This window comes from Mesocricetus auratus, unplaced genomic scaffold (genome assembly GCF_017639785.1).
Source record: "Mesocricetus auratus isolate SY011 unplaced genomic scaffold, BCM_Maur_2.0 Super-Scaffold_100027, whole genome shotgun sequence".
Lineage (NCBI taxonomy): Eukaryota > Metazoa > Chordata > Mammalia > Rodentia > Cricetidae > Mesocricetus > Mesocricetus auratus.
Window position 1 is genome coordinate 744294 of NW_024429208.1, and position 15228 is coordinate 759521.

The window sequence follows — 15228 nt, forward strand, 5'->3', positions numbered from 1 at the left end:
ACATGACTGCCTCTCATTTTACCTCGGGGAATAACCACTTTTACTAGAGCTCATGAAAGCAGTAGGATCTAGAAGGCCTAGAGGAATTTCCTGGGTTTATCGCAAGGAAGTTTCCAGAACTGTGAATGCAGATCCATAGAAAGGTGAGGAACCATGAGGAAAGATTGCACATGAAGAGCACTAACTAGACGCCTGCATATCTGTTCTCAGTAGGAACCTTACCATCTGACCACTGAGAGCTGAGGACCCGGTCTCTGCCACCTCTGTCATTGCAGTGATGAATCTGTCCATTATTTCCTTTAAGCTTTACAATGGGGTTAACGTCAGCTCATCAGCACAAGACAGAATAGGCCACTGTGTAGATGCAACTTTGCTCTCATGAGGGAGGACACACTCTCATCTGGGCTTGGTGTTCCCACAGAGACACAAACTCAGACCCTGAGCTTTTCTTACCCTTAGTCCTCCACTTCCATGTGAGCAAAGTCTCCACAGCTCCCATGAGCACAGCTCCAAGAACCAGGCCAGTAACAAATGGCACAATGGCGACCGAGGGCTAAGGAGGCTCTGAGGGAAGAAGAGAAGAGCTGTCAATCATGACCCTGCTTCAGTTCTCCCAAGGACCTCAGCTCTCACTGTGATTCCTCTGTGCTCACATCTATCTACACCTTACCCCATCTCAGGGTGAGGGGCTCAGGCAGCCCCTCATGATCCACATGGCATGTGTATCTCTGCTCCTCCCCAGGAGGCACCACCACAGCTGCCCACTTCTGGAAGGTGCCATCTCCTGCAGGCCTGGTCTCTATCACCTCCACGTCCAGATTCTGGTTGCTCCCATCCCTCTGCCAGGTCAGGGTGATCTCAGCAGGGTAGAAGTTCAGGGCCCAGCATCTTAGAATGACTTACACACAGAACTGAGAGCAAATGTTGCTCCTATGGAAACATGAATCAAAACATTTCTGGATGAAGCATCAGACTCAGGCGTGAACAGGCTGAATGCCAACATGAAAGGCCAGGACAGACACTGACAAGACCTTACATACATCTGAGACATTTCGATCACATGTCCTAGAGGAACGGGTTCGTTGAGAGGCCGGTGATGAGGAGGTAGCAAGATGACATGGGCAGGAAGGGACTGTCTGAAAGCCCAGGGTTGACAGAGCAAGAACTGTGCACAGCCCATGCCTCACTGGGCTCGACACAGCCATCAACTGTCACTACATAGGCTTTGGACAATGACACAGACAACATGATTCCATAACATTGGGAGACTTCGTTTTCTCAATAAAGCTTTACTCGTCTTTAGTGTGCAAACCAGTCGCCTACTCTGGCAAGAAGTTGCGCAATCATTTTTAAAAAATGCTTAATGTCAAAAAAGAAGCACGAAGGCTTAGCTCAGTGAAAACAAAGGTTCAGTCAGGAATGAAGGTGTCCCAGGCATGTTGGAAGAGGAGAGATGACAGGGAAGACACAGAGTGTGTGTGTGTGTGTGTGTGTGTGTGTGTGTGTGTGTGTGTGTGTGTGTGTGTAGGAGGGGGGCTTGCATTTGTTCAAGCAGGGAACAGAGTCTGATACAGAAAGAGACCGCATGACATCTTGAAGACACAAAGGGAGAAAAGGAGGAACCAGAACAAACCATGCGTGGCTCAGTGCCACAGTATGGCAGCTGTCTTATCCTGTAGAAGAAAAGAACAAGGAAGAAATTCAGATCAGTGTCTTAAATGGTGACATTCTGAACAGCCCATCACACAGTAGAACTGTCCCAGTCCCTAGAGTCCCCATGCCCCAGGGTTCTATCCCCCGACCTCTCCTTGTCACACTCCAGGCACTTTAAGGTGTCACTTTTTAAAGCTGTGACACAAGGCTGGACATCCTAGGAACTTGACCTCCCAGTGGAAAGCGATACAAGAGGAGATCAAACACGCTGACACTGGATCTAAATGAGGAGGTAAGGGGTGCCTGAGAACCTCCGTGGGCTCCTGTGTGCACTGCCACAGGTGTCTCATGGATGAGTCCCCAGTGCAGTACTACAAAACCTGGACATAGTTGCATCACCTTTTACCCCTGGGAATAATCCTTTTTAGTAAAGCTCATGGAAGCATCAGGATCTAGAAGACCTAGAGGAATCTCCTGGTTCTTTCCTCCGGGAAGTTTCCAGAACTCTGACTGCAGATCCAGGGAAAGATGAGCAAACGTGATGGAAGATAGCACATGAGGAGGACTAACTGGACTCCTGCATATCTGTTCCCAGTAGGAACCTTTCCATCTGACCTCTGAGAGCTGAGGACCCGGTCTCTGCCACCTCTATCACTACAGTGATGAATCTGTTCATTATTTCCTTTATGCTTCACAGTGATGTTAATGTCAGCTCTGCAGCACAAGGCAGAATAAGCAACTGAGTGGGTTAAACTTTGCTCTCATGTGGCAGGGCACACTCTCAGCTGGGCTTGATGTTCCCACAGAGACACAAACTCAGACCCTGCCTTTTTCTTACCTTTAGTCCTCCACTTGTGTTGAATGGAAGGAAGAGTTGGCTTGAAGGAGAGAGGTAGACCCCACCTACCAGTCTAAATTCAGGATATGGATCAGGTAATCTATTCACTGGAAAGTTTCAGAACCAGTATAAGCCAGTACAGATCAGGAGACTCCTGATTCCATTCTAGGAATATGGGCTTCTGGTTCTGACTCGTGGACATGAAAGACTCAGAAACACTGGGAACAGACCTCCAAAGTCATTGTGTGAGGACGGTGAACAGGCTTGAGAGAGGCCATGGTCCACAAGGCAGATATGGAAGGGAGCTGCTGCTTAACTGACAGACTGAACTGTCCTGAGGGAAGGCTTTGCCCTCTGGAGAGTCCCTCTCTCTCTAATTGAATCAGGAAACCCATGACATTCTTTCCCCTGTTGAAGCCAGACCGAGTCAGTGTCCCAGCTGCTCCCTGCTGAGGAGAAACCCTCAGGAGGCAGGGGCCCCAGTTTCAGAGCAGATGGGGCAGTTTCTTTCCTTACCTGTTCTCAGCAAAAACTCCTCTCCATAGTCCAGCTGTGTGAGGAGCAATTCAACGCACTTGTCCATCAGGTAAGTCTTCACCACTTGAGCAAAACGTGTCTTTTCCCTCTGCTGCCTGAGTAGTTTAGCAGCCTTGCCAGCCGAGGTCCAAGTGCGCAGGTTCTCATTCAGTGTGATGTAATCCTGGCCACTGAAGGTTAATTCGTGGAATCCACGACTAAAGTACCCTCCAGGCCGCAAGACGCAGCCATACCTCCTCTGGACTGTGTGATATCCTGGCCAAGCAGTGTCTCTCAGCCAGTCCCACAGCCCCCCCTCTCCCCGTGGGACCTTCCAGTGGATCGGTCCCTCCCACATTGGCCTTTCTAAGTGGCCAGATTTGGACTTAAACTACTCAGAAACCCACGCCAGTGTCCTGTGGATCTCTGGAGCCTGGTGTCCATGGGTTACATTTTCCTGGTGTAAACCTTGGTCATGGCACACTGGGAGAAGTCCAAGGAGAGCTTGAAGGTGGGGATTTCTGATTTGGGTTTACTAACCAGACATGCTCTGGTTATAGACATGGAGTACTTTCTTCATTACTTCTTTGAAGAACTTCTTTTCTCTCGAGATGCTCTGTGTCTCCTCCTCCCAATACTTGGGCTTCTGCTGATCCAGCCACGGCGCCCGCTGCTCCATCCTCTGAATCTCTGCCCTGCTGTCGAACCCCATGAATTGTGTATCGTTCACATAGCCGGCAGAGATGAACTGAGAGTCCGAGAGGCCAGGCCAAGTCAGGAGGGTTTGGAAATGGCACGGCTGGTATGGACCTAGGAGCAACGGGCCTTTATACCTCTGTCCTCCACTTAGTCCACGCTGGGGGACCGGATGTAAAATAGAGAAGGGAACAGAAGTTTCCGGCTGGGCTAGGGAGGAGACAGGGTCCTCTGGTGCTGCACCATTGGGGGTAGAGATCACCTGCTTCCCCAAGTTAGGTCTTTCCCCTCAGATTCCCGCACTCATCACTTGGATGCTCAGTCAGGACCAGGGTGACCAGGAGAAGCAGGAAGACAGCCTGGGGTGCAAGGGTTTTCATCCTACTTAAAGAGCAGAGACTGAGTCGCTGCGAATCTGCGTTCATCTGCCGATCTTAATGCGAAGGAGGCTGATTGGCTTCTCTAAGAATTCCCAGTGGTAATGAGAGCATTGGGATTGGGCCAGGGAAACACGAACTCCTGGTAGAGAAATCTCTGAGGCCCTGCTCTCCTGGCTCAGATCCAACTCTGGGACCTGTTACCCTAGGAGCAGTGAGTTGCTCACCCTGATTCATTTTCTCCTGGTCCCAGCTCAGCATCCTTGTGGATCAATCTGAAGGGCCATAGAGTCAGCAATTCTCAAACATTGTCATGTCAGGATGTGTCTGTGCAGGCTCAGAAAGGAATTGTCCCTACAAGGCACTCTCCAAAGTTGGGAAGCGATCATTCTTAGGTATTTGCTTCACTGAGCACATTAATAACAAATCCATTGTGAGTGGAATGCTTGAGGAAGTGGTAACTGTTTTCCAAAAAACACAATGCCCACCTATCCTTATCCATGTCTTCCCCACTAGGGTTCCTTTGATTCTCCCTTTAACATTTTAGTTTTATGTGCAGTGTAGGAAATGGCAGCTTCACAAAATATACAGGAAGATTTCTTTTAGTTTTCTGTGCGTGTGTTTGTTTATGTGTCTATGCCTGTGTGAAATTTAGGAGTGGGGTTATCTGTGGAGGCAGAAGAGGGTGTTACAGACTTTGGAGTAGGATGCCCAGGAGGTTGTGGGGTGCCAGACTTCTGAGACTCTACTCTGGTCCTCTTCAAGAGAGGCAAGTGACCTACACAGTGTAGCCATCTCTCCAGCCACAGGGAGAAGGGGTGGGGAGCAGGGGTAGTATTTTTATTAACATCTTCAGATTGTTTTACTTTGTTTTTTTTTCTTTTTTGAGGCTGTCCTGGAACTCAAGGCATCCATATGTCTCTGCCCTCTGAGTAATGAGATAGAAGCATGTGTCACCACATAGTATAGCTGGAGATTTCTCTCCTCCATACTTCACTAGGTTGACACAGGTGCTACCTACATTCTGGAACTTGAAACACCAGTGAATCCTTCATGCTTTGCTACAACACGTCTTTGGAGAGTATTGTTCATTGAGTGGATGCTGTATCGATGGAATGTTACTTTCAAATGTAGAATACTGTTGACCGAGTTTAGAGGTCTTCCGGTGCTCTTACATTTAAATAAATTTATTCAAACCTCGGTTGTCAGTATTAGCAACAATTTCGCCAAAAAATATATATATAAGCATTCAGAAGCAGTTAGGTTTATAGTGAGGAATTCAAGTGCCCTCAAACTGGTAATGTTCTCCTGAGAGCCCAGAGTTTTATCATTGCTGTAATGAACTGCGGTGGGAATTAGAGGAGAAATCATTTATTCATGTTCTATATTATAGTAGGAAGAACATAACTTTCTTAAGTATGCTGCAAAAATAATTACAGTCTGGGCAGGAAGGAAGACTTCTGCCAGAGTGTGTGTCAGGGGCTGCAGGGTCTCCCTCCACTTTGGACAAATCGTGTTCACAAAGGGACTTTCTTTTGTGGAGTTTCCTGGCACGTCATTTTCTCCTTGTACTGGAGAGGAGTCCAGATAAGCAGGCACAGGGACCTGGTAGATTATCGTGAGCCTGGAGGCCTGAGGTGCCAGGGTCCCATGCTTGGAAGTGACTCCTAGTCTTGCCTACTGCCTCGGGTCACTCTCCATCCTTTCTCTGTTTGGTGGAGAACAGCAGGGCCCTCGTGTACACTCCATGATGGGATTCAAGGGCTTTCTGCCTGTGCTGCAACTTCTGAGATCATTACTCCTTCTCCACCCAGTGCACCCATGACTGCATCCCGAGAATCTCCATGTCACTGTAGAGTCCCACAAAGTACAGGCGGTCGACTTAGCTGAGAGCCGTGAGCCCATGCTCTGGGAGCCCAGACCCGCATAGTAAAGTGTAGCAAAACCACAGAGAATGTGAGCCCGAGGGTGGCAAGTGATGGCAGCCAGACCCTCTCCAGGGACAGACACCCAGGAGATACTAAGAACAGGACAGCTCGCCGCAGGAACCTGCCCAGCTGGGGTGGCAGGAGGGTCTGGTTGGGAAAGGGCAGAGAAGCTGCTTCCCTTGCACCCTTGCTCAGCCCTGCAGAGGACTTTTGCTCTTTGTCCCTGCTCTGGTCCTCCTGTGTCTGGTGTCACATTTTGTGTTGGAATAGGCAAATAAGAGATTTCTTTTTGTTTTGTTTTTGTTTTTCGAGACAGGGTTTCTCTGTGGCTTTGGAGGCTGTCCTGGAACTAGTTCTTGTAGACCAGGCTGGCCTCGAACTCACAGAGATCCACCTGCCTCTGCCTCCCAAGTGCTGGGATTAAAGGCAGGCACCACCATGACCGGCTTGATAAGAGCTTTCTTAACTATCCTGCAAAGGGGTACAATGGATTGCTACTGAACAGAGCAGCCTGGATAGAATGGATTTTCCCTTCTGTCCAGAACCGAGTAAGAGGACTTTAATCAAATTTCACTAGGTCCCTTTTAGAAGAGTTAAAGACAACTGCTGAAGAGATTTCCTTTGTCACCCAGTGGGCCCCAGATACTACAAAAAGTTACCAAAGTGAGAAAGATTTAAAGTTATAAATAGGCAGCAGTTGCTTGAGGTAACTCATAAGATATTTAAAAACAGAGAAGTGACTGAGGCCAGACCTTTTGCGTAATCTGAAAGCCACCATCACCTTCTCCGATGATGAGACACAGAGTTACAGAAACCCAGAAAAATATTGGTGTCTTAATCTGTCAAAAGAGTTATCTCCAAGCTGAAAGTCCTGCCCTCAATCAAAAGATACAGTTGGACTATATAACAAAGATCCCGGGGGGGGGGGGTTGAGGGGGTATGGGAAACAACAAACTCCTAAGACTGGTCCAACATCGAGTTTAAGTACCCAGTTCAGGTATCCTCACGCAGATTAAACAATACCCTATGAACCTGGAAAGAAAAGGGGAAAATGCAGCCCATACAGGCTAGCTTGGAGAGACAGGCATACTGGTTCCCTGGAACTCACCCTGGAGCATACTTCTTCTGCCTGTGAAGACCTCTAATTCTCATGAGTCTGATTCTTCCAGAGCAAGTGTGCACTGTCTTGGACCTGAAAGATGTGCTCTTCAGCCTCCCATTGGCAGAGGTGGGTCAACCCATCTTTGTTTTTAAATAGACAGGCCCATGGGAGCTTACAGAGGGCAACATCCCTGGTCCAGGTTGCCTCAGATTTAAAGACATTAAATGCAGACTCCCTGCCCTCCCATTAGAAGTTCCCAGGGAAAACAGATTATAAAAGAGCCACTAAAGAGCTGCTACAAGAGTTACAGACCTTGAGTTATGAAATACCAGCTAAGAAAGCCCAGCTTTGTATATCAGAGGTTACCTACCTTGGCTACCAACTGAAGTGAGGCTTGGAACCTATCCCAGAGAGGGATACTGTCATCCTTCGGATGCCAACTTGTAAGATGAAGAGACAGATTTCAGAGTTCCTAGGTGTGGCTTGGAATTGCTGCGTCTAGATACCAGAGTTTGCAGAAATAGCAAGACTTCTGATGAACAGGGCTGGGAGACAGGGCTCACCTGTTGGAATAATCTTTTTGTACACTGTGCGAAGAGGATGTGTCTCTGTCCTTCCTCACTGCCTAAGGCACCTTCTGACAGGTTTAGCGAAGAGACTACACAAAGGTCCGTAAATACATCACAGGTTGTGAAGTGGGAACAGCGCAGACAATGAGCTCCCAGCCCTCCTCCTGGGACCCCTGGAAGGTGCACTAAGCTCTGAGAGGAGCAGGACTCCGGGTTTGCACAAGGGTTGGAGAAGGGAGATGGACAGGGAGTCCAGTGGGAAAAGCCAGAAGAGTTTGGTTGGGTGACAATGGAGGGAAGCCTTGTTTGCTGCTGCAACTCCTGAGATCATTCCCTCCAGACCTGGCGCTCATGGCTTAAGTCTAGTTTAGTCTCCCATAGCCAGAGGAGGGTCAGGGCATACTGCTTCTCCTCTGAGTGATGAGTAGAGATTGACCAGGACAAGTCCCTTTTAATGTATAAGCCTGACTTCAGGGAGGCTGCTCACCTTTCCTAGAATTCTCTGTGGGAGTGACAGAGACTGGGGATGGGTAATGGAAAAGGGACTCCTGGGAGCTGCACCTCTAGAGTTCGGTTCTCTCACCTCACATCAAACCATGGGCCTTGTATCCTAGGAGCAGTGTCTGGGGGGACAATAGTTTGCCCTGACCCCTGTCCTACTGGCCCTTTCCACAACATCTTGCTTGTTGTGGGGTATGTGTACACTGTGTGTGTTGCTGTTATTGGCGTGATAAAAATAAAAAAATAAAATAAAAGCTGTTTGTCCGGCAGTGGTGCCGCACGCCTTTAATCCCAGCACTAGGGAGGCAGAGGCAGGCGGATCTCTGGGAGTTCAAAGCCACACTGGTCTACAGAGTGAGTTCCAGGACAGCCAGGGCTGTTACATAGAGAAATCCTGTCTTGAGAAACAAAAATAAGTAAGTAAATGAATAAATAGAAGCTGTAATAAAAAAAAATATGAGCTGAATGACCACCTGTGGGAGAGATAGTTGGGACTTTCTGAAAAAAAGAGAGCAACTCAGAATGATTCTAGGTATGAGGGAGGGAGGGAGGGACGGACGGACGGACAGACAGACACCATGAGACACAGCGGGAATTGGGCATACAGAATAAAAGAAAGGTAAAAAGCCAAGAGGCAAATCGTACACTAATATAAATGGGTTAACTTAAGCTATAAAAGCTAGTAGGACAGGCCTTAAGCTAAGGCCTTGTTTTCATAATTAATAATAAGTCTCCCTCTCTATATTTGGGGCTGGCGGTGGAAAAGAAAGTGCACTAGTAACTCCCAGTCATTCCCACATCAGGATCTCTACACACACTTAGGAAGAGAATGGACCTCAATGTTATTTGACTTATGTGGATTTTATCAACCCACATTTGCCATGCTATTAATAACTAATTGTGTTTAAAAAGGATATTTTAAAAGAGGATTAGCTATTTTTCAAAGCACGGTTAGGGTAGAAGGAATAGATTTTATGGATATTTTACATTCTGGCAAATGCTTTTATCTTTCTTACTAAAAACTAGGTCAATTTTGTATCTTTTTACCAGTTTTCTCTCTGAAATTTAAGAAGCTGCTGCTTAACAGAAACGTGTAGGTTCTATATATTTTATAAGTGTGTGTGCGTGTGTGTACGTGTGTGCGCGCGTGCATGTGTGTGTGTTGTCCTGTACCCACTACAGTTGTCTGTCAAAGTGAAAAGAGCCAACTTAGTTCTGGAAAAATAAAAGCCTCATCCCCTGTAGACACAGGAAACAAAAACAGAGGAGTCTGGGATGCCCACCTCCTCAGGATGGAGGACAACAGGACAGACAGCCACAGCCCACTGGAATCTACAGGGAATAAATACACTGGCCTTTGTCGGGAACAGTTGTCTTAAGTGGTGGGCGATGACCACACGTATGTGAAAATATCAGCAAAGTAACGTAGGGAATTTTACAAACTTCCTGAGTTCATAAAAGGGGTTAGTATGTCTATAAAGCAACCCTGTCCTGTGAGAAGGAGTTGCCAGAGCTCTGATTAAGACAGAGAGTTCCAGAATATTGCCACAGATTTAACAGGGGAATCATTTGGGGGCAGCGGGAAAGATGACCCAGGTGAGAAGGAAGAGACTATGTGAGAGCCCGGGATGTTCTCAGGAACAGCTGTGCATATCCCAGGCCACACGTGACTACCCAGCTTCCAGCTGTCACTAAGGCAACGGACTTAGCACAGCACACACGATTCCATAAGAGTCTGAGCCTTTATTTTGTCCACCACCTTTGACTCACCTTTGGGACACTAGTCAATTACCCACTGTGGCAAGATGTTGCACAACCATAAAAAAAAAATGCTTAATTGACGACAGAAACAACTGGCGGTGGTGGTTCACATTTTTCATCCCATTACTCTAGAGTCAGAGGCAGGCAGATCTCTGAGAGTTAGAGCCCAGTCTAGTCTACAGAGCTATTTCCAGGAGAGCCCAGGGCTACACAGGGAAACCTTGTACTGAACAATAATAATAATAATAATAATAATAATAATAAACAGAGGCATGAAGTTGTTGCTGGTTGAAACTAAAGCACAATCAGCAATTGGGGTTTCCCAGCCCTGCCCCTGTTGGAGATCCAGTGATGATTGGGGAGGACACAAAGCTCAGGGGGGATGGGCTCGTGATTGCTCAGGGCTCCGCTGAATTCATCATCTCGTTACAATTTGCTCAGAGGAATAAGACACATAGCCACCATCACATCACATATAGAAAGAGAAGGCGCAAGGTCTTGAGTCCACAGTGGGAGGAGGAATCAGAACAAATCCTGGTAGGCTCATTCCAACTCTCTTATCCTGTAGAAGAAAAGAACAAGGAAGGAATTCAGATCAGTGTCTTAAATGGTGACATTCTGAACAGACCATCACACAGTCGAACTGTCCCAATCCCTAGAGTCCCCATGCCCCAGGGTTCTATCCCCCGACCTCTCCTTGTCATACATCAGGCACTTTAAGGTGTCACTTTTTAAAGCTGTGACACAAGGCTGGACATCCTAGGAACTTGACCTCCCAGTCGAAAGCGATACAAGAGGAGATCAAACACGCTGACACTGGAACTAAATAAGGAGGTAAGGGATGGCTGAGAACCTCCATGGGCTCCTTTGTGTACTGCCACAGGTGTCTTGGGGATGAGTCCCCAGTGCAAATTGCAAGCATGAACGTATCTTGAATATGAATAATCCCTTACAGTAGGGCTCATGGGAGCACCTGCATCTATAAGACCTAGAGTAATCTCAGAGGTTTATCTCAGGGAAATGTCCAGAACTGTGAATGCAGATCCAGAAAAGGATGAGGAAACATAATGGAAGATTGCACATGAGGAGGACTAACTGGACTCCTGCATATCTGTTCTCAGTAGGAACCTTTCCATCTGACCACTGAGAGCTGAGGATCCGGTCTCTGCCACCTCTATCACTGCGGTGATGAATCTGTCCATTATTTCCTTTATGCTTCACAGTGAAGTTAATGTCAGCTCATCAGCACAGGACAGAATAGGCCACTGTGTGGATGCAACTTTGCTCTCACATGGCAGGGCACACTCTCAGCTGGGCTTGATGTTCCCACTGAGACACAAACTCAGACCCCGCCCCTTTCTTACCTTTAGTCCTCCTCTTCCATATGAGAAAAGTCACCACAGCTCCCATAAGCACAGCTCCAAGACCCAGGCCAATAACAATTGTCATGATGAGGATGGGGGGCTGAGGAGGCTCTGAGGGAAGAAGGGAAAGGAACAGTGAGGCCTCTGACCTCCAGCTGTCACTCATGACCCTGATCCATTTCCCCCAAGGACTCCCAACTCCCTGTGAGAGTCCCTGTGCTCACATCTATCTACACCTTACCCCATCTCAGGGTGATGGGCTCACGCAGCCCCTCATGATCCACACGACATGTGTATCTCTGCTCCTCCCCAGGAGGCACCACCACAGCTGCCCACTTCTGGAAGGTTCCATCTCCTGCAGGCCTGGTGTCCATCACCTCCACGTCCTGTGTCTGATTGTCCCCATCCCTCTGCCAGGTCAGGGTGATGTCAGCAGGGTAGAAGTCCAGGGCCCAGCACCTCAGGGTGATTTTCCCATCAGTGCTCACCTTATGGGTCACATGTGTTTGTGGGATATCTTAGGGGAACAAATTGGAGAGTTCAGTCATTTTGCATTCTTCCTGGGACCTATCAGTGTTCGTGTAACCCTGTGTTGAATGGAAGGATGAGTTGGCTTGAAGGAGAGACACAGACCCCATCTATCAGCCTAAAATCAGGATACAGGTCAGGTTATCTATCTTTTGGAAAGTTTCAGAACCAGCATTAAGCCAGCACAGAGCAGGAGACTGGTGATCTCATTCTAGGAATATGGACTCTGGTTCTGACTGGATGGGGAGCAAGAGTCAGCCACACTGGAGTCAGACCTCCAAAGGGTGTGGACAGTGAACAGGCATGACAGAGACCATGGTCCACAAGGCAAATGGAAGGGAGCTGCTCCTTAACTGGCAGACTGCACTGTCCTGAGGGAAGGCTTTGCCCTCTGGAGAGTCCCTCTCTCTTGTTGAATCAGGAAACCCATGACACTCTTTCCCCTGTTGATGCCAGACCCAGTGATTGTTCCAGCTGCTCCCTGCTGAGGAGAAACCCTCAGGGGACAGGGGCTCCAGTATCAGAGCAGATGGGGCTGTGTTTGTCCTCACCTGTTCTCAGCAAAATATTCTTCCCATAGTCAAGCTGTATGCGGAACAACTTCACGCATTCCTCCTCCAAGTAAGTCTTCACTAATTGTGCAACGCCTGACTCCTCCCACTCCAGTCTGAGGTTTTCAGCTGCCTTGCCCACCGTGTTCCAAGTGTTGAGGTCCTCGTTTATGGCGATGTAGTCATGGCGGTTGAAGTTTAATTTGTATTGTGGGTGACGGGACTCTCCAGACAGCAAATCACAGCCATACAGATTCTGGATTGTGTGATATCCTGGCCAAGTAAGCCCTCATCCTCAGCTACAGGCCAGGTCCCTTGGTGGGGCCCTCCAGGGGCTTGCTCCCTCCCATGTGACCTTTCTAATGGCTAGATTTGGACTTAAACTGGACAGAAAGCCAGGTCGGTGTCCCAAGACTCTCTTCAGCCTAGTAGTATCTATGGGTCACATTTCACCAGGGTAAATCTCAAACATGACACACTGGGGCCACCCCATGGGGAGCATGAGATTTGGGGTCTCTGATTTGGGTTCACTTACCAGTTTCACTATAGTTGTAGGTGTGGAGCAGACTTGTCAACATTTCTATGAACCTTTGTCTTTCGTCCATGGCCTGATCCGTCCTCCACTCCCAGTATTCTGACTTCTGCTGATTGACCCATGGTGCACAGTGCTCTGTCCTCGGAGGCTCTTCCCTGCTGTTGAATCTCTCAAACTGAGTGTCATCCACAAAGGCAATGACGATGAACTGGGGCTCCATGAGGCCAGGCCACGTGAGGAGAGTTTGCACATATTGCAGCGAGTGTGAACCTAGGTGTAGTGGGCCTTTAGATCTGCACCCCCTCCCCACCTAGGACCCTGGTGCTGCTCTACACCCAGATCAGGAAAAAGCAGGGCAGCGGTCAAAAAAATGGAGAAGGGACCCCGAGGATCTGGCTAAGGAAGAGACAGACGTTCCTGTGCTACAGTCCCAAGTGTGGAGTCCTTCTGTCTCCTAGGTTAGGTTCTTTCCCCCCTGACACCCACACTCACCGTCTGAGTGCCTGCTCAGGGCCAGGTAGGCCAGGAGGAGCAGGAAGAGAGCCTCTGGAACAAAGGTCTTCATCCTACTTGAAGACCGGACAGTGAGTCTCTGCTAGTCTGCGTTCATAGTATAATGTTCTTGTTATTGAGAAGAAGGCTGATTGGCTTCTCTAACAATTCCCAGTGGTGGTAAAACATTGAGATGGGTCATGGAAAGATGAACTTCTAGCAGAGGAATCTCTAGGGCACTGCTTTCCTGGCTCAGTTCCATTTCTGGGGCCTGGTATCCTGGGAGCAGTGTCTGGGGAAAAAGTTGCTTACCCTGATCTTTGTTGCCCTCATACTGGTCACAACATCCTTCTGAGTCCAACCTAGAGGCCATTGAGTCATCAATTCCCAAACACTGACATGTCAAGGTGTTTATAGAGTCTTGGAAGCTGATTGGCCCTCAAAGGTACTTAATGCTTGATTGGATTATGTCAATCTATGCTCACCACATTAGGAACTGAGGATGTTGAAACATGTGCTCCAGTGAATACAATAATAGAGTGAATGCAAGCAGAATGTTCTACAAAAAGGAATGACTGTTTTCCAAAATATAATGATGCAGTGAAAAAAATAAGAGATGTTTATATGTGTGCCTGTCCTCATCCTCCTGTTTCTTACCAGTGGTCCTTTGGATTCTTCTTTTTAACCCTTTAGTTTTATGTTAAGTGCAGAAAATGCAGCTTCACAGAAGCATACTGGAAGAACACTTTTATATTCACTTTTTTTGTTTGTTTATGTATGTTTGTATGTCGATGTGTTTGTGGATGTTGGCCTGAAGTTGTCAATAGAAGCCAGAAGAGGGTGTTAGAAACAATGGAGGAGGAGGATTCATAGGAAGTTATGAGTAGAGCGACTTCTGGAACTCCAAGTCTGGTGGTCTAAACAGTGTAGCCATCTCTCCAGCCAGAGGCAGAGAGATTTTTATTAACATCTTCAGATGGTTTTACCTTTGTTTGGGGAGGGGGATCACCAGGAACTCACAGGCATCCACATGCCTCTGCCCCCCCCCAGTGCTGAGATTGAAAGCATGGGTCACCACACTAATTTAAATGGATATCTTTACTTTGTCACTTCACTAGGTTGACACAGGTGCTACCTACATTCCTCGATCTAAAGTACCGTGGAATCCTTTGTAAGGTGCTGCATCCACATTCATGGGAGAGTCTTGTTCATTGAGTGACTGTTGTGTTGTTACATCTTACTTCTAAAAAAGAGAATATTGATCTGAGCGGTGGTGGCGCACGCCTTTGATCCCAGCACTCAGGAGGCAAAGGCAGAAGGATCTGTTGGAGGCCAGCCTGGTCTACAGAGCTACACAGAGAAACCCTGTCTAGAACCATTGAAAATTAAAAAAAAAAAAAGAATATTGTTAACTATGTTTGTCAGTCTCTCAGCGTTCATGCACTTAAATAATTTTTTATCAAATCTTGCTTATTAACATTCTCACAGATTTCGCCGGGGACATCTGTAAGCACTTGAAGCAGTTATGCCTATGGTGAGGGGTTCAAGTGCCTTCAAAATAGTAACGTACTCCCGAGAGCATAGAGCGTATCATTGCTGTAGCGGGCCGCAGGAGGGCTGAGAGGGGAAATAATTGAATAAGTCACATTTTATAATATAGTAGAAGCAGCATGGAGTTGTTAGGTATGTTGCAGGGTGGGCAGGAAGATGAGTTCTACCCACTGTTTGTGGCAGGGGCTGGAGGGGTTACAGCTTTGGACAAGTATTGTTCATTTAGGCATTTTCTTTTTGAGAAGTTTCCTGGCCCGCCATTCGCT

General features: G+C 47.7%; 1 protein-coding gene across 1 annotated transcript; it reads right to left on the minus strand.

The window, feature by feature from the left end:
* Positions 1–553: 553 nt before the first annotated feature.
* Positions 554–13139, minus strand: LOC101836270 (H-2 class I histocompatibility antigen, Q10 alpha chain-like). Its single transcript, XM_040732522.1, has 8 exons — positions 12920–13139; positions 12385–12657; positions 11306–11416; positions 3548–3817; positions 3008–3283; positions 1037–1065; positions 671–839; positions 554–564 (listed from the first exon to the last, which is right to left on the minus strand). Exons 1-8 carry the CDS (start codon positions 13137–13139, stop codon positions 554–556), a joined length of 1359 nt encoding a protein of 452 aa, XP_040588456.1.
* Between the last annotated feature and the right edge of the window lie 2089 nt (positions 13140–15228).